Consider the following 19,367-nt stretch of genomic DNA (forward strand, 5'->3'; position numbering starts at 1 on the left):
CTTGAGTTCTGTGATTGGTAAGTTTGCTTATCATCAATAGTGAATAGAGTGCGGGAGTTGTTGGTGTTGTCATTAATGATGTGTGAGGAAAAAAAGATCTAGCCTTGCTGAATTCGAAGTTAAGGTTCTCTTTACAGACGTCATAATGTATCTGGATTTTGCTTTTTCCACTTATGTTCTGCTTTCCTGCATTTGCCCTTTTGTGATAAAACAGCAGTTGTATTTCTCCATGGTGCTTTCTGTTTATTGTGGACTGATCTAACCTTTATAGGAGCTAATGTGTCAATTCCATGTAGAACTTCAGGATTAAATTGCTCCAGAGCACCACCAATTAGATGAGGTGACTTAACTGAAGCATTGGCCTACATAAATAGTGTTCTCTCTTATGTACCTTTTCTGTCATGGATAAATCTGGATAAACCACCTAGCCCCGGATCTTTTCAATAACTAGAAACACCCCTGTACGGCGCTGGTTTGGACGCCAGCGGTATTTTCGACAGCCTCTCATTTGATATCTCGCAGTGATCATGCAGTAATCTATGTACCTGGTGTGTCTCGTAACCTTTCGCTTCGCTCTGCTGGCCGTGGGGACCATGGGGACCAAAAAATTTTAGCCTGTGCCCTTAACCCTTGTTATGTGGAAGGGTCGACTGTACCGGTGTTGTTACTCAATATCTGCTTGCACTGAATAACAAGAGGAGTAGCAGCACCTGTTTTCCTCCACTCTAGGCACCGGTGGTATCCATTCCAGGGTCTCCCCTGTCACGATGTTGTTACACCCTTCTGCCTCCACTGAAGATGCCCCTCTGCCCGGCGGAGCATTGCGTGGGCTTATATACACTTAATACCCCAGAAACCGCCGTCTTAGTTCATTAATAACAACGGCGCGCTTTTATCTCACTTCTCCATTTCTCTATATCGGTCGCCTCCACTCGAGCTGCAGGTAGGTTGCTGGCAAATATATTTTAAGTATGTTAAATATGTTTCAAGTTTTGGCTGCTTTGGTTTTTGGTTGCCCGTGTGAGCGGTATTACTGTCGATAATATGCTACTGCAGTTGATAATGTGCATAAAGTGATAGCTACAATTTCACAATGCTGACATCAATATAGAGACGTATTTTGTGATTAATGTTATTTCTTCAGTTGGTTTGCCAATTTATGTCGAGTTGGCGTTCCTTTAATTTGGACTAAATGGAAATTACTTTTAAATGCACAAAATTCGTCTGTTTGATTTATCTTTAAGTACAATAAACACAGATAGCGCTTGTGCTGATACTTTTTTTGTAATCTTTCCACCATTTCCTAATATTTAGGCAATCATACTGCCTGTATGTTAAATGTATTGCATTTGTTTATCGAATGAAGAATGATGTACCGTAAATGTATGAAACTCACTGCGTAATTTTCAAACGAAGCACAAGTGTCAAAATTACATCCAAAACGTTATATCACTAGGTCCATTATACGTTTTCTTTCTTTTAATCCCGATATCATTCATAACTGGTTTAAGACAAATATGTCTGAAAGCAGAGCCTTTTTGATTAAACTACATACTTGTGCACTTGTAACTCATTCACAAAATATTTATTAGCCTACAGTTAACAGGCTTCGTTTAATCTTACTTAAAATCTCCATTAGCCCTATATAGAGCACTGCCTCATCTACAATAATATTGTACTCTAACTGATCGAGTAATAGGCCTAAGTTTATTAAATTAGTTATCATTTCAATAACAATGCAATGCGCACTCTGGGTTAGTCTGAGAAAGTGTCTGTGTACCAAATGAACCGTGGTATTATCCTTCTGCGCATCTATATTTAATGCTGCCCTCCTGTAATAATACCTTTTCGGTTGTTAAAGCGCCAAGGAAACAGACACGGGATCCGGTAGTTTGGGTTGCATGCGTTATGTGGGGGAAAACAGAAAATGTAACGCTAAAAAGTGCCTTTAAAGCTTAAAACTGTGCTTTTAAAACGTGTTGTGTTAGATAAGATTGTGATTAGTTGTATTCCCTGGGCGCCGCAACAGGTGGTAGCCCTTCGCGGCAATGAGCAAGTTGGGGGGAGGCATAAAGAGAATTTCCCCACGGCGATCAATGAAGTATAATAAAGTAAAATAGTATTGGTACAGTTCTGTTAAATATCGCAACCTCTTCTTAGGTCATTATGCCCTGGGGGACTGTTTTGCATAATGTAGGGTTAGTCATTAAGGAATTTATTTTTTAGTACTACCTAGCAAACTTGGCCAAGCGGCCCCCCCATGCAGGGGCGGATTAACGCACAGGCTAGATATGGCTTAAGCCTAGGGGCCCCACGTGTGCCAGCCTGCAAGGGGGCCCCCATTGGCGCGGAGGTTGGTGGGGTTGGGGGGCCCACAGACTACTGTAGCCTAGGGGCCTCTGTACACCTTAATCCGCCCCTGCCCCCATGGGCAGGTGTGGGTTCACTGTGGGCCAGGCAAACAATTACACCAAGTGGCCCATGCGGACCCCACTGCAGTTTTGTCCTTTGGGGGCACTGTGTGGTTTTACCCTGGGCAAACCCCTTTGTCAACAACACAAGGCAGATAAAATGTCATTTTAGATCATAGATGCTCTAGGGCAGGGCTGCTCCTTCCTGCTCTTGGAGATCCACCAACCTATAGGATTTTGGTGCAGCTGTAATTCTACACACGTGATGCAGATAGTCAGGTCCTTCAGTAAAATCTCAGCATTAGAGCCAGCTGTGTTAACATATGGTCTGATTATCTGTTTGAGCACATATAGTGTACTCTAGGGTTAGGGGTACTCAGACTATACGTATGCTACAGATGTGAATGTTGCATAAAGTCAGATGTTTGCAACAGTTTCAGGTTAAAAATCATTTTATTCTGTAATCATTTCACATGCTCAGTTTTGTTCTCAATTTTCAATATACTGTATATGTTTTCTAATTTTTTTTTTTTAAACCTGCCTGTGAACTCATGTATTTCGAGATTCTCAGCTTATTACTGCTGCTTTCAGCAAGTTCAGTGATGTTGTGGTATACTGCAGATATTGGACCAAATAATCGTATTAGTTAAAGATATGGGGGCTGGCAAAATGGGCCCAACAAAATTTACTATGGGGGTGGGGCCTACAGTCCAGGACCAGTTATTTTTTTGTTATTTAATCAGTGGTGACTCTGAGGATAGGGATCTGTACTGGCAATCGGAAGGTTGCCAGTTTGAATCCCATGAATGCCAGGAGCTGCTGGGCCCTTGAGCAAGGTCCTTAACTTGCAATTGTTTCTTCCTGGGTATGGTGTTTACCTACATCCAGCCCTGCAGGCAGGTCCTCCAACTTTAAGGGACATTTGGGGAATGGTGGCAGGATTGGCACTGCAGCCACTGGCAAAAACGTCACACTGTTCCATTCTATTTGAACCCACACATGATACGGGGAGAACACCAGAGGGTTTTGTGTGAAGCAACAGTGTTATGCACTAAGCCGCATACCGCCCACCAGTAAACGTTTACAGTACAGGCTTGGCTGTTTTTAAATAACTGCAAAATATGAGTGAAATGCTGCTAACTTGCCTAGAATGTGCATCCTGTGGCATTTATCATTGAGTGATTGTTTTATAGGTGTTGATGATTCAGTGAGTCAACACAGTGACACATTTCTCAGAAATATTGGGGAATTTGGCTTGAAAAGTATGATTGAAATCTGGTTCTCAGTTATCAAATACTCAGCCAATGAAAAACAGAAGCTACATCAGGGTAGCTGAAAAACAAAAAGTTCACACCGCTGTATTATCTTTGCACAGTTGCTGCACCTGCTACTTCATTTGCATTCGTTTCCTGTTTTCCAGTGAACTGTTCTCTACCTGCACTGATGTGTTTCACCCTCAAATATAGCAGGACCACACCAACCAGATCTGCCTTTTTGGCTTTGATCTCATCATACTGTTTGTTTGCTTGCTTATTTATTTTTAGTATTTTATTTCTGTTTTTTTATGCCGAATACCATTACGAATTTCTGCTGTGCAGTGGAAGTTCTCGTAAGTACTGCTTCACTGCAGATGAAGTTGGGCGGTGTACCACTGTGTGTGGCAGTCTAAACATCTGTTTCCTCAGAGCGCTAACTGCTTTGTTTACGGTTGATATAAAAAAATATGCAAAATGTCTGATGATTTATCTTGATTTCTGGTTTCACAAAAACCTGCAATCTCAGGGTAAAACTTTTATATACACTTTAAGTATTACTAGGAAGTGTCATGCAGCAATGTATGTTTAAAAAGACATTTCAGTCATTTCAGATGTCTAATGGGCAACACTTTACTTGAAGCAGTCTACATAAGGGTGACGTAACCGTTTTAAGAATGACATGACACATGTCATGCACATTAATGACACATTATTGATGTTTAAGGTACCACAATTTTTAAATAGACTTCATATTCGTTCACTTACATTTTGCCCAGACTACTTTTAAATCTGACAAGTTACCCCGATAAGCCAGTAACCCCGCTTTGTAGTACAGGCCCCCGAAGGTTTTGGGCCAAAATTGACTTAGTGGTACCTCAGTTCTCAAACTCCATTAGAACTCGAATTTCTTAAAAGTCGAACCAACCAGTTAAAAAAAATAAAAAATTACCTAGAGCTCAATCTGAATCTCAGAAGTCAAACTGTTTCCCCCGACCTAAGAACTTGTACGTGCGGGGAAATGAGTCACGCAGCACGTCTCAGCGGAAACAAAGGGTAAAGCTTCAGTCTCAGCCTCGCATTCGCTGTGATAGCATCGTGCATGTTTACACTAGCTGAATACATATATTTAGACAGTAAAAATACATTTAGACAATGATAGACAGTAACAGTAATTATTATATAATAAAATACCTTCAAAAATAAAGATTTCTTAATTAGTTTAATATTAATAATCAACCATTAATACATTTAATTATAATAATATTGTCGTGCCGAGTGGGGACGGAGACAAAGACGCAGACGTCAGGGTATCGGGGAATACTGGGTTTAATTACAGGTAAGGCAGGCAAAATGCAGACGGACAATACAATGACCAGACTGAGGAAACAAACTGAAATGCGGACGAAATACAGAGGACTAACAACAACAACCAGAAACAGATGATCACACTGGGATTCCACACGGGTTAAACGAGGGGGCGTGGCACACGGAAGGAGCAGACGATCGGGGCAGGACAAATTGCTTTTTTTAACTTTACACATTGTTTGGATACATTTATTTTCTTACTTTACAAATTACTGTTTTGATAAATGTGCTTAGATGTGTTTAGTACAGTATATGCTCTTCTTGTTTTATCCGGTTCATTTTGTGTTAAGATGCTAAAGAAAAAGAAAACATATTTAGATGCAACATATTTAGGGAAGCAATTAATTGGTTTTCCATTATTACTTATGGGGAAAATTCGATCACAACTCGAACTCTTTAGGATTCAATCCGGAGTTCTGAACTGGTTAAATTCGAGTTCTGAGGTACCATTGTATTTGGAACTGTTCATAATTCCCTCCACCTTGACTAAAGCCCCAGTTCAAGCTGAAGAAAAACGGCCCCAAAGCATGATGCTGCCCTCACCGTGCTTCGCGGTGGGTGTGGTGTCTTTTGGTGATGTGCAGTGTTGTTTTTGTGCCAAACATATCTCTTGGAATTGTGGCCAAAAGGTTCAACCTTGGTTTCAACAGAGCAAAATACATTCTGCCACATGCTTTTGAGAGACTTTTTTTTTTTTTTTTTTGCTAAATTTAGCTGGGCCTGGATGTTTTTTGTATGCAAATGTAGTGACACAAGGGTAAAGATTGGGATTTTTGTCAACTATGCTACCTAGGGGATGGATATAGAGACTAAACGTGAAGGTTTTGAAAATTAAACAGTGAAGCAAAGTGATACTAAATGTTTATCACTCATCTGTGTATCTCATGCCTTCATATCAACATGATCATAGAAGTATCCATGAAGTTTAAAAAAAGACAAGTCTGCCACTATCTGTGCTGGGTTTTTTTTCTTTTCCAGATATGGTTTCTGAGGGCTGTTTCTCTTTTACAAAATACCTCCTGTTCCTGTTTAACCTGATCTTCTTTGTAAGTACTTCTGTCTCATTAAGTGCTCACAATACAAATGGTTAAGACTTCGTTAGCAAATTTGCTAGAATAAGTCAGCTGATATGGAATGAATGCTGTCCACAGTTATGGAGCACATGAGCCAATATTGATATAGTATCTATACTTCCCCTAGGAATGATGCAAGATCAAATTTAGAAATTAAAATATTTCAAAACAGTTACCAGTTTGAAAGTACCCTTGATGTTTTACAGTCTTTGTGAATAGCTTTCATAAGTATTAGAAGATGTGGTAACACTTTACTTAAAGCAGTAAATGTAAAGAAGCTATACAGTAGATACCTTCATAATGCATTATAATAGTCGGTATAATCGGTAGTTGGTCTATAATGCACTATAGATACCTTCAAAATACATTATAGTAGTCGGTATAAGAATTAATAAAGCATTACAGCATCTTCTATTGACAGTCATAAGGCACTGTAGTGTTGATTATAATACTTCATAAGCTCCAATGAAGCTCTCACCTATAATGCACTATAGAAACCTTCATAATGCAGTACAAAGCATCCTTAATTCTTATACCGACCATTATAATGTATTATGAAGGTATCTATAGCGCATTATCGGTGAAAGCTTCATAATGCACCATAAACTTGGTGATAATGTGTTATGCCTTTTTATAATTATTTATAGCCATGTTTATAATGCTTTATTGATTTGTTCATAGATTTTTATAGACATGGCATTCACAGGAAGTGATACCAAACTTTCATCTTAAGTATTAAAAAACTAGTTTCCTTTACAATGCATCATGAGTACTCTTAGGATCTATTAGTACCAACTGATCAAGACTGTGAATACTCTAAATGTGCTTAATTATCTAATTGACTGACTATAAGTAGTGACTAAAATCACTATGGTTTGAAAGGGATGCTCTGTTGTCCTATTGTGATGCAGGACTTATACACATGCAGTGATTATGCTTATTTTTAGTATCATGTTGTTCTATAATACAGTGTGATTGATATTTTAATTCATTGCATTTCTTCTCTCAGTTTATAGGAATTTTTCTGGCCTCAGCTGGGTTCTGGATTATTTTTGGCAAAACAAGCTTCCTCAGTGAGTGTCTTGCATTTCACTCCTCACTTATTCCTATTAGGAAAATAGAACATTTTAATGGATTTAGATTAAAATAGTCATAAAATGGGCACTGTATACTAACACAGCATCGTTATATATTTCTGTTAGTAAATAAGTCACTGATCATATAAATGTCAGCCTGTATGTTTGCAGCCAAACTATTGATGTAATTAATTAAATTTGAATAAAATCTAGGATAGCCAGGGGCATGGAAGTGTAACATATATTATTACTTTCTTTCCTTATTAATGGGCTTGCACAGAGGTACTGTAGCACCCATCACCCACACTCACAATCAGTGAATAAGTACTTTCATCTTTTCAATGTTCTGTGCTGAAATTGAAATTCCTGTCACATTAATTTGTAATAAAATTTTTATAAATATTATTGGTCTAAAGCAGGGGTCACCAACCTTTTTGAAACTGAGAGCTACTTCACGGGTACTGAGCCATACGAAGGCCTACCAGTTTAATACACTCTTCTTAAATCATGTATAATATGTTTTAAATGCTTTTTTTTCAAATCTGTATAAATGCAAATGTGATTAAAGAAGAATGGCAACAGGATAAAATTAAATTTTAGATGCTGCTCACTGGTGAGTTGTGCTATTTTTAGAACAGATCCGCGGGCGACTCATGTGGTGCTTGGGGGCACCCTGGTGTCTGCGGGCACCATGTTGGTGACCCCTGGTCTAAAGACCCATTGGCATGATGCTAATACTTACCTATTACTTGGTGCGTTTTGTTTAACTGCATTTTATGGTGAGTAGGAAATATCTCTATTGCACAGAATTATGTCAGATACTGTATGAGACTTTTCTGCTGGTTCTGCATTAACTCCTCCTCCCCAGGTTATGGACCCACTCTCATGTCCATCTTCCCCTTCGCCTGTCTACTTCTAATTGGAGGCATCGGGAGCATGTTATTAGGATTTTTTGGATGTCTGGGGGCACTGAAAGAAGTCAAATGCATGCTGGGAACGGTAGGCACAGAAAGAGGTCAAATGCATGCTGGGAATGGTAGGCACAGAAAGTGGTCAAATGCATGCTGGGAATGGTAGACACTAAGAAAACCATAGATACATATAATGAAGTGTGACCCTGAGGTATTTAGTCTCAGACCATGGGATGCACAAAGGGACCTTAACTTAAACCATGGGATACAAACACACACACACACACACACACACTTAAATGTATCTATGTCTTCATTAATTTCTATCGGTATAATCTCCATCCTAACTATGACAACCTTAACCCCTTCCCAGTCCTAACCTTAACCATAAGTAACCAAACAAAATGCAAGGCTTTTGGCATTTTTACTTTTGATTATATTCACAGATCTTTGTGGGGACCTGAAAAATGGTCCCTTCAATGTCAAAATGTTTTTATCACATTCTAGGGGACATTTGGTCGCCTCAATGTAATATAAACCTAATCCACACACATACACACAGACACACACACCTGTGTACCTATACTTTTATATAGTGCTATGCTAAAGTCTTAGGCAATCAAAGAAAATGTGTAAAGCTATTTATCTGTGTTGTGAAGTGCATATTTGCTGAGGAAAAAGTACAATATATGCAAATGAAGAGCAATACAGTGAAAAAAATTATTCTGTTCTCCAAAAAGTTACTGTTGCTTGGAAATACAAACCACTCCTAAGGGGAAGCTCAGATACTGCAAGTATTTAGTATATTTTACTACCAGTCAATTATTCATCACCTTGATTAGTTAAATAATCTTTTGAGGTATTGATTAGCCAATCATGATATACTGTCGATGGAGATAACAAATACATGGATATAATGGATGATTTAAACATCATATTGAAATTTAAACATCTTTGTTGTAAGACTTTTGCAGTGTACTGTGTATATATAATTTAAACATATGTTAAGCATTTTAAGTATATTTAATGTATTTTATACTAAATTATATCACTCCGGCATTCATTTGTAGAGCACAGTTACTATGTATGGCTCATATCTTGCATCTATGGGTGCTGCTTAATAAAGTCCAAGCATTCATACATCCATCTTCCATCAAAATGATTGACGGATGATGACTGATGAAACCAAGAAAGACATTTTTTATTTCACAGAAAAACTTTTTCAGTTATTTGTTATTGATGATTTTTCCTGTGCAATAGAATGAGAGCGGTGAAGCCATGTTTCAGCTCTCAGTTTCCCTGTCCTGCGTCTTCCTGACCTGTTGTATCCAGACGACAAAAAAACTCCATATTCCCTCCGTCAGTCCCTATGTTGTCCATCTGACCAGAATTTCACACCCATATTCCCAGATTTAGGTTTGCTCTGCTAATGTTACTGATCCAAAAACCATATGGCAGTAATTCAGGCAAAAGGAGCTTCTACCAAGTATCACCTCAAGGATACTTACTCATCCCATCTTCATGTTGTAGTTTAAAATTTATTTTCATACAATCCCTTCTCAAAGAAATCCTGAAGTAAATAATTAAATAAGGTGACCCTTAGTCTTTACTACTCAATAATGGCAATGTAGCTGCAGGCAATTTGATTATTCATAGAAAACTGTAGGATTCAGTATAGCTTATCCTTCCTTTACAAACCCATAAAAAGGCATCAAAGGATGCCAATGATAATTTTTCTCCATGCAAAGTCCGACAGTATGGTGCAGACACATTTGATACTTCTGAGACTTACCATATTGAATTCCCTCTCCCTGTAGTATTTCATCGCGCTTGCCATCCTATTGGCTATTGAAATTGTGGCTGGAGTTCTCTTTTTCACCCAGAGGACAACGGTAAGTCGACCATTATAAGCAGCAGTGACAGTGCACCAACAGACAGGTGTTCCCAGTCAAGTCAGGGTTGGACTAAGCTGTGTTTTGTTCTAAAGCTATATGTAGATACTTTGGGTTTTGGGTTGGATAAATGAATGGATAAATGGGTATTCTTTCATTTATTATGTATTTTTATTCTTTACAAAAAACTTGCATAATGCAGAAGTGAAAATAACTGTTTCAATTTTCTCTAAATAAAACAACAAAACAAAATAGAAGTATAGTGTACACTGCCAGGTTACTATTTAGTAGAACTGAGAGGATGAAAAATTAATTTGGCCATCAATATTCTTGATATACTTGACCCTTATACACGTTCTATGTGTGGCCTTGTCAGGATCAGTCCCTGCTCTGTCATTTCTCTGCCTGGCCAGCAGGTGTCGCTGGTCACCCCTTTTCTACTGTTTGAGTCCTGTGTGATTATGAATACCTGAACCTTGTTCGTACTAGCCCTAGTGTTTGAGTTGTTAATAACCCACACCCGTGTTTCCCATGCATATATATGTGCCTGTCCTTGGCTTTTGCACTTGTTGGTCATTGTGTTTGGTTCCTTTGTGTTCTCTAATGTGTATAAGTTATCTGTTAGTCCACACGTGTCAGACTCCAGTCCTGGGGGGCCGGAGCCCTGCACATTTTTGGGTTTCCCCTCGTTTAACACACCTGATTCAACTTCTTGTGCTAATTACCATGTAGCTGTTGAGCTGAATCATTTATGGTGGAACAGGGAAAGAACTAAGCTACACAGGGCTGCAGCCCTCCAGGACTGCAGTTTGACACCCCTGTGCTCGTCCATCCATCCATCTTCTGAATCCGCTTATCCTGTTCAGGGTCACAGGGGTCCGAAGCCTATCCCAGAGGCTACGGACGCAAAGCAGGGAACAGCCCAGGATGGGGCGCCAACCCATCACAGGGCACACTCACTCACCATTCACTCACACATGCACACCTATGGGCAATTTGGTAACTACTTGCTAGTAATGAGGCTTACGCACACTTTGTATGTGAAGCTTACGCGCACTTTGTATGTGAAGCTTACGCGCACTTTGTATGTGAAGCTTACGCGCACTTTGTATGTGAGGCTTACGCACTTCTCAGGACCCCTACATTATTTCATAGATCTGTTATATTATTCCAGCAGCACTGTTAATTTAGCAAAAAAAAGGACTCTGAGGCCTGCTAATGAATTTTAATTCAACTAATCAGCTGATTTTTGTCTTCAGTTTTTTGTATTTTTATATTTTTTGTGGTTTATTTTAAAATAAATAGAAATACCTAAAATATTAAATTGTAGAATTCTAAAAAATCTTAATTGGAGAATTCCGAACTAAGCTGTGAAAGTGAACACTTAATGTTTTCTCTAGATTGAGCATGAAATGGGAGGAAAAATGGTAGAACTAATGAAGTCATCTAAGCAGAATACATCCCACCTGGAAGATTTCATGACTGCTTTTAATTCCATCCAGCGAGAGGTAGGAACAATGGCTTTATCCATATGAGGTAAAAATGCATGGTTCATATGAGGCTATCAAGCATTTTCACAATATTTTCAAAGACTTTCACATTATTTATGTTTATCACAATATTCTAATATTCATATGTAGAAACCAGCAGTAGAATATGACAGATGGTTGAGTTTCTCTGATTATGATCACAAAATTGTTTTACTAATAGTTATTGAGCATATGAGAGGTACATTGACAAATTATGCCAACAACTGACTCAAAACTTGATGGAATTTGTGTAAAAATAGTGCATTAAAGCTGTCAATAATGCGAGAAAACAAGTGTTTAGGCTATACCATGATACTTGTGATATTCAGATTCATGACGAAAAGAATGTTCATAATCAAGATACGATATCTTATCGCCCAGCTCTACCTCATATTGACATATACAGTCAGCCCTGGTGCGTTCGCACTTCGTGATTCGCGAATTCACATTTCTGCAAAAATGTCATTGTACTGTTTTTTATTAAATATTTTTAATGTGTATGTATTTTTGTTCTCTCTCTTTTTTTGTGGTTAGCAAACAAATAGTATTTTTACAGCTTGTTTCTGTTTTAATTTTTAATTGATTGAATACCTGTACCCTGTACGCACAGTACATGTTTCGTTTACGAATTTTATTTAATTGTGCCTTGGTTATGTATATGACTTCTGTCGTTAAGTTTACAGTCCCATTTGTTTACTCATTTTACCTTACTGTGAATGCAAAAGAAAACTGCAGCCAATGCCGTGTTCTATGAATTAGTAGGGGTAACATTAGTATACTGTACTGTAAATGTGCTAGTGTGACAAATATCCATTAGGCGATACTGTACTCTATTTTTACATGAAACATTTGGTTTTTTTTTTAAAGGTAATGTATTAAGCTAACTTTTACATGAAATTAAAGTGTTTTGGGAGCATGACTGGGGTCATATTTATGGTTTAAACTATTACTATTTTTCAGAATAAGTGCTGCGGATGGGACACACCAAATAATTGGATCGATACACCCTGCTCCTGCTACAACAGCACCGGCCTCCTGTTCAATAGCTCTGAGCAACATAACTTCAGCATGGAGTGTATTTGCCCCGCGGCAAACGGCACTTCACCTTCATGCAGGATTTATCAAGAGGTGCGTCTCCACAATACAGCAGACAGCACATGCATGTGAGCTCTGCTCCTCACCTTTTTCTCACACAACCAGGGCTGCAAGGAAGTCATCAACAGATGGCTGTCAGAGAACACCCCCTTCATTCTGGCCATGTTACTGGCTGTGGCTGCAGTGCAGGTGAGTGAGATATGCACCTCCTAAGATCATATGTCACTCAGCTTTGGTGCCTTTGCAGTAATATGACCTATTTCTAGATAAATGGTTGGAAGACATATTATTTGTATTTGAAATATATTGATGTGTTTTTTATTTATATATGTTTTATATATATATATATATATATACCACACACACACACAGTGACAAAAAAGGTAAGCATCCAGAAGTGATGGTCAAAACGCTGCAGATCAGCATTGGGTATGTAAATGATTTGATTTTGCAAGGAGCTGGCAGGTCTAGCCACCAGACACAGAAGATGCCTCGTTGACGCATTAGACGGCATTACCAACACTTGACGGAGTTTGATAAGGGACGCATTGTGGGTTTGCATGAAGATGACTGGTCGTATCGTGCAATTGCCCGGAATGTGGGGTATTCAGATGTCACAGTCGCCCGATGTTGGAACCAATGGGCATGTGAGAGCACTGACACATGTTGTAAAGGTTCCGGTCACCCCTGTCACGGACAGACCACACCAAGGGAGGATCGTCGTATTATGGGCCAAGCATTACAGAACCCCCATGACATCTGCACCTGCCATCCGGACACAGGTATTGGACTCTCTACAACACCCCATGTCATCCTGCTCTCAACGACTGGCTTCAGCCAGACTACAGGTTCACCGTCTCGTACGTAGGCTGACATTAACACTAGCACAGAGATGGCTACGTTTAGAGTGGTGCCGTAACCGGAAGGCATGGACTGATGAAGAGTGGCTTCTTACCGTGAATTTTGGTTCTGCATTACCATGGATGACCGGTGTGTGTGCATGTATGGCAGCGCTGAGGGGAGAAGACCAATCCTGCCAGTGTTGTAGAGAGACACACCTACGTAACTCCTAGCATCATGGTGTGAGGAGCCATAGGGCAGGACTTCATGGTGTGGGGAGCCATAGGGCAGGACTTCATGGTGTGAGGAGCCATAGGGCAGGACTTCAGGTCATCTCTGGTAGTGATTAAGGGGACCCTGATGGCACAGCGCTACGTCAGTGACATCCTGCATCCACATGTCTTACCCCTCCTGAGACTGCACCCTGGTAGTCTTTCAACAAGACAACGCCTGTCTACACACGGCACGTGTGTCTATGGACTGCCTGCGTCATGTTGAGGTCCTCCCATGGCCAGCCAGGTCCCCCGAACTTTCCCCAATAGAACATGTGTGGGATCAGCAAGGACATCAACTCAGACCCAGTGCCAATCTGCTGGATCTCAAGGGCCAGTTACAACAGCTGTGGGCCAACTTGCCGAAGGAGAGGATATAATGGCTGTACAACTCCCTTCAACACCGTATCGCCGCATGTCTCCAGCCCCGGGGGGGGGCGGGGGGTGCCACACCCTACTGACATAGGAACAGCAGTGTGCCCATACTGCCAACTCTGTTGTCCGTTTGACCTGATATTATAATCATATATAATCATTGTGATGCAATCATATGACCTTTCACCACGTGCAAATTTTCATTTCCACTCTGTCTGGGTGCTTAACCGTTATGGTCACTGAGTGTATTTTCATTGTATTGTAGTCGAGGGGATGTTGACCTGGTATATTCTTTGTCTGAACCCTTTCTGCGAAGATAGTCATCAACATTTGTTCTATTCTATTTTTTGTTCCGTTAAAACTTTACACAGTGGAAATAGCCAGTGGTAATAGATGTCAAGCAGAGGGTGGTGATGATGTAGCTGCCTTGACCTGCTCTTTGTTTCTCCTTCTCTGTTCCGTTTGTCTGTCTTAGTTCATGCAGATTCTGTGTCTCACGGTATTCTGTCTGAGTCATCACTGTCAGCACCCCCCAAAAACTCACGACAGTTTATTCCAGGCCTCAAGGTTTTTGTTCTCTGTGTTCATGGTGTCTTGTGTGGCTCAGTCTCTCTGAATTGTTATGTATTCACTTTATTATCGGTCAGTGGAACATATTATTTAATGCCAGAAAAACTTTCAAAAGAAACTGTTCCACTGGCCACAGATAAAGCTTCTGCATGTCTTATTCTGAATTTGAAAATATTTTGCGCACTAATGGTTTCAGTAGAAATGAATTATGCAAGTTTAACTATGACCAATAATTATGTGAATTTTTCACAAATCATATTTTGACAAAAGACAATATCAGGTTATAGGACAATGCACATATCAGGGGCATGAATGTCATATTAATTTTGGGCTTTTAATGATTTATTTGAACCATTCTTTTTCCAAGGTGGAATGATTATACAACATTCATCATCAATGATTTTTAAGAACAAGAATTGGGTGCATATGAATTGAATTGAATATATTTTGGATTATCTGCAATCCATACAGGGTCAAAATTTATACATACAGGCTCAAATATATACATACACACTCAAATATATACATACACACCCTGTCAATGAAAATAAGGTTTATCTGATCTTCATATTGGAATAATTATGCTTGTCAAATCATATCAGCTCAGTCATTTCAAAACCTCTCCTGAAGTTACCTCAGTATTTGCAGCAACCATCCAATACACCACTGTATCTTTTGATTTAACAACTCCCCCTCCTTGTTTGGCTAATCAATACATTATTGAGTTATTTAACTAATAGTGTAAATTAATTAATTGAGCTGGTGCTGAAATTTGACTAATACGTGTGGCTGTGGTGCCCCTGAGGAGAGGTTTGGGAACTGAAGTGATGTTCTTCTAGACAGTCAGCAAGATATCAGTAACTTCTTGAAGAATTCCTGTTATCCTTAATTTGCACATGTTCTAATGTTAAATTGTATTTTTTTGTGAGCAAATATACACTTTCTAACCAGATAGACAGCCTCTTCCACGGTCACGCCCAGCTCCGTCTGATCCTAATGTGTGCCACGCCCACCACGTTACCTCCTGTTTTTGCCTGATTGTCATCACCTGTTGCCTATTCCTTTTGCCTTGTCTTGTGTATTTAGTCCGAGTCTCAGTCAGTCTTCCCCAGATTAATCATTGTAGTGTCCGTAGATGTCCCTACCTGTCTGTCTTTTGACCATTAAAACCCCTGATTACCCATCAGTTCGGCTCGCTCTCCTGCTTCCCTGCTTGCCTTCTTGCCGCATCGTGACAGGCACAGCAATATAAAGTGATATCTGCAATATCCCAAAAAATCTTGAAGCAAGTGCCTATTTTATGTGCGTATTGAATATATTTAACTTTATTATAAATATTAAGTGGTAGCTATGGAGTCAGAATACAGTTCAATTCTTCCATTCCATTTTTAGTTCTTAAATTGCACATTGGGGGCGGCATGGTGGTTAGCAGTGCTGCCTTACACCTCTGGGACCCGGGTTTGAGTCTCTGTCTGGGTTCCATGTGTGTGGAGTTTGCATGTTTTCCCCATGTCGTCGTGGGGTTTCCTCTGGGTACTCCGGTTTCCCCCCACAGTCCAGACATGCTGAGGCTAATTGGAGTTACTAAATTGCCCGTAGGTGTGCATGTGTCAGTGAATGGTGTTTGAGTGTGCCCCGCGATGGGCTGCCCCCCCCCCATCCTGGGTTGTTCCCCACCTCGTGCCCATAGTTTCCAGGATAGGCTCTGGACCCTCTGTGACCCAGAAGGATAAGCAGGTTGGAAAATGGATGGAAATTGCACATTGTTTGCATTCATGCACTGAAACAGAGTAGCATTGTATTATATTAGGTAGAAAATACATTTGTTGTAATTCCATTCATGTGTTGCATTTATTTTAGAATATACTATCTACTGGGCCTGATGGTTATGAATCTTTATTGCAACATTGCTGATAGGTTCTGAAAGTTGAAAACAAAATTTGTCCAATTGCCATGATTAAATGTAAGACGTCTACTTTGGTGTAAAATCACTGGCAGTAATTCTTCAAAATAATTTTTTAATTGGTAAGACAGCATATGGAATTTACATAAAATAGCAACAGGTGGCTTTGTTACTTAGATTTTATGGAAAATTAGCAACATTCTGTTAACTTGCTGGTTAGGTTCCTATTAAACAAACCTTACATTTGAATTACTGCTACCTTGCTGATACCTGGTTGCATCTGTTGGGATGGTAAATAGATTTTCCTGACTCATGAGGATGGTGCTACAGGTTGGGCAGTTACACGTCCACAGACAGGCTTGTCCCATGACCTCAGTGAACATCCCTCTCAAACACGGGCTCCAGTATTTCATCAGTAAAGATCATATTCTGGTGGTGTTGGTGATGTGAAGCTTAGTGAAGCAAGGAAGCATGTGAGCATGCCATTTGTGCAGCCGAGTGTGTGCAGTGCTTCTCCCTGTGACCGTACACTTCAGGGTTGGGGCCATTCCGAGATGCATTGATCAGTTCCAGTCCAAATCAGGAAATGGAACTGGAGCTGGGATTGGAGAAAAAAAAACTACAGGGAACAGAATTGGAGTTGAATTTGAATTTCAGGGAGATTTAAGTTCCAACTCCAGTTCCATTTCCTGATTTGGACTGAAATCATCAATGCATTCCGGAATGGCCCCAACTCTGGTACACTTCTTGTCTTTACAACCATGTTTCCCAATGCTTCTGAGCTTCTGTGCAGTGCTCTGAGAAGCAGATAAAGCCTGGTTTATTTCTCTGTATGCTCTGCATATGTGCTCAGTAGTCACTGATATTTCTCTGTCTCCCTCAATCTCCTCAGAGATTTTTACATGGAATATTGGCAAGGTTGGTCGTATAGTGCTCATATGTTCTCACTAAAGCAAATGCGTTGTGTAGAATCATGTGTTGCACATTACAGGAGTCCATGGATTTTCCTTCTCTGTAAAAATAGCTTATGGATAAGCACTGATGTTTATTATGCAGCATGCACACCTTTCATAATAACCTGTTTTCTCTCTCTGCTTACAGCTCAGTGGTATGACCCTTTCGACGTTTCTGTATAAATGGATCATCGTGGATTGTGATTTGCTGAATCACTACTTATAAATCCTGATTCATCACAAGCGTTGTCTCATGGAGAAATGTCTATTACTGGAAGAAAGCATCAAGAAAGTGGAAAGAGTAATACTTTTTAAGGCATTTTTAATTTTTTAAATAACATACTATTTTTTCTTATCTTCAGAATTGCTTTACAAATCATTATATAGTGTTTGCAGTTACTGTATTTTGTATCTGAATATTATTTCTCATTTTTAAAGCAAAGATATTTTATGTTCTGTATGATCTTTCATCACACACTGGATATTTTTTTCTAAATCAACCAAAAACTAAAATCTGCCAGCATATATAATGTCTTTCTAAGAATATGGCTAATTGCCACCAAGGGGTAGCGCTTTTCCTGCACACAGTGAGGGTTTGGCTTCCATGCCTGCATGCTCTCACTGCGTCCTGCAGATCTCATCCAGGTTCTCCAGTTTCCTCCTGTGATCCAAAAAGCAGTTAAGCATATTGACACCTCTGGATTGCCCGTAACGTGTTTGTGTCCAAGTGTGTATCCGTGCGTGTATGTGTGGGTTTGTATTTACCACATCGGGACGACCAGATGTCCCCACAATGCAGTAGTGTCTTACTTCTTAGCTTGTGGGGACATTTTTCAGGTCGACATCATCTGTTATGATAATAATAACAATCAATGCTTTATTAATCCCCGTGGGGAAATTGTCTTTACGACTCCCCCAGCTTGCTCTTTGTAGACTAAGCTGTCCGTGAAGGGCAGCCACCTGTTGGGGCGCCCAGGGAGATGGGGGCTTAAGGGTCTTGCTCAAGGACCAGCAGACGTGCTGAGGCTGAGTTTGAACCGGCTTAGGCCACTGAGCCACACTCTGCCCCCATGCTACTGTTTAAACACATTTCCTTATTCTCCTTTATTTAGATTTCTTTATTTTTATTTCAGAGTATCTCCCTATGTTACCTCCAGACAGTCAGCTCTCCTGATACTGCCATTATTATAACAAAGTACACAGTATAGTGATGCACGTCAGGGCAAAAACATGGGCCAGTGCCAAAATTAAAACATTAAGCTTTCACTGGGCTCAACAGTAAATAATCGGTCAGGGTACTAGCAAAAATTAACACTAAAGTAGCCAAATGTCTTGTATTTTGTTTGGTTACTTAGGGTTAAGGTTAGGGCTGGGTAGGGGTTAGGGTTGTCATAGATTAGGGCTATGTCCATAGAAATAGTACAGGTGCGTGTGTGTGTGTGTGTGTGTGTACATGTGTGAGCTGCCTAGGACAGACTTGCTGTGACCCTGTGCTGGATACGCAGTTGGAACATAGATGGATTTATAAGGATTCTGATTTGAATATTTGAATTCCCTATTTGTGATCAATCCAAAGTAAATGTTTTTGCATCACTGTTCTGCAAGCAAAACTTTAGTATTATGTTGATAATTTTATATCTCTTTGGATATCCATAACATGTACAGTATGTTTCAATAAAATGCATGGAAAATCATTTGCCATAGAGGCGTTTGTTAATATGTGTTCCTTTGTTTGGCCCTCTGAGAGCTTATGCTGTATGCCATGGGTAGCAGAGAGAAACAGGAAAGCAAATATTAACGTAAAACTGAACATAATAAAGGTTAGGAGCATAACTAACAAACACAA

At 39.8% G+C, this 19,367-nt stretch overlaps 1 protein-coding gene across 1 annotated transcript; it reads left to right on the forward strand.

Moving 5' to 3' along the window:
* Positions 1–549: 549 nt before the first annotated feature.
* Positions 550–19,215, forward strand: cd37 (CD37 molecule). The gene is made up of 9 exons (XM_023824950.2): positions 550–943; positions 6,011–6,078; positions 7,115–7,178; positions 8,050–8,180; positions 9,910–9,984; positions 11,385–11,492; positions 12,474–12,641; positions 12,714–12,797; positions 17,670–19,215. The coding sequence occupies exons 2-9, from the start codon at positions 6,013–6,015 to the stop codon at positions 17,745–17,747; spliced, it is 774 nt and encodes a 257-aa protein (XP_023680718.1). The 5' UTR covers positions 550–943; positions 6,011–6,012; the 3' UTR covers positions 17,748–19,215.
* The last annotated feature ends 152 nt before the right edge of the window (positions 19,216–19,367 follow it).

This window comes from Paramormyrops kingsleyae, chromosome 20 (assembly GCF_048594095.1).
Source record: "Paramormyrops kingsleyae isolate MSU_618 chromosome 20, PKINGS_0.4, whole genome shotgun sequence".
NCBI lineage: Eukaryota > Metazoa > Chordata > Actinopteri > Osteoglossiformes > Mormyridae > Paramormyrops > Paramormyrops kingsleyae.

Coding starts and splice junctions, on each gene's coding strand:
- cd37 (XM_023824950.2), top strand. CDS start 6,013: ATGGTTTCTGAGGGCTGTTTCTCTTTTACAAAATACCTCCTGTTCCTG. Junction 7,179..8,049: donor TGGCAAAACAAGCTTCCTCA/GTGAGTGTCTTG, acceptor CCTCCTCCCCAG/GTTATGGACCCACTCTCATG. Junction 12,798..17,669: donor TGGCTGTGGCTGCAGTGCAG/GTGAGTGAGATA, acceptor CTCTGCTTACAG/CTCAGTGGTATGACCCTTTC.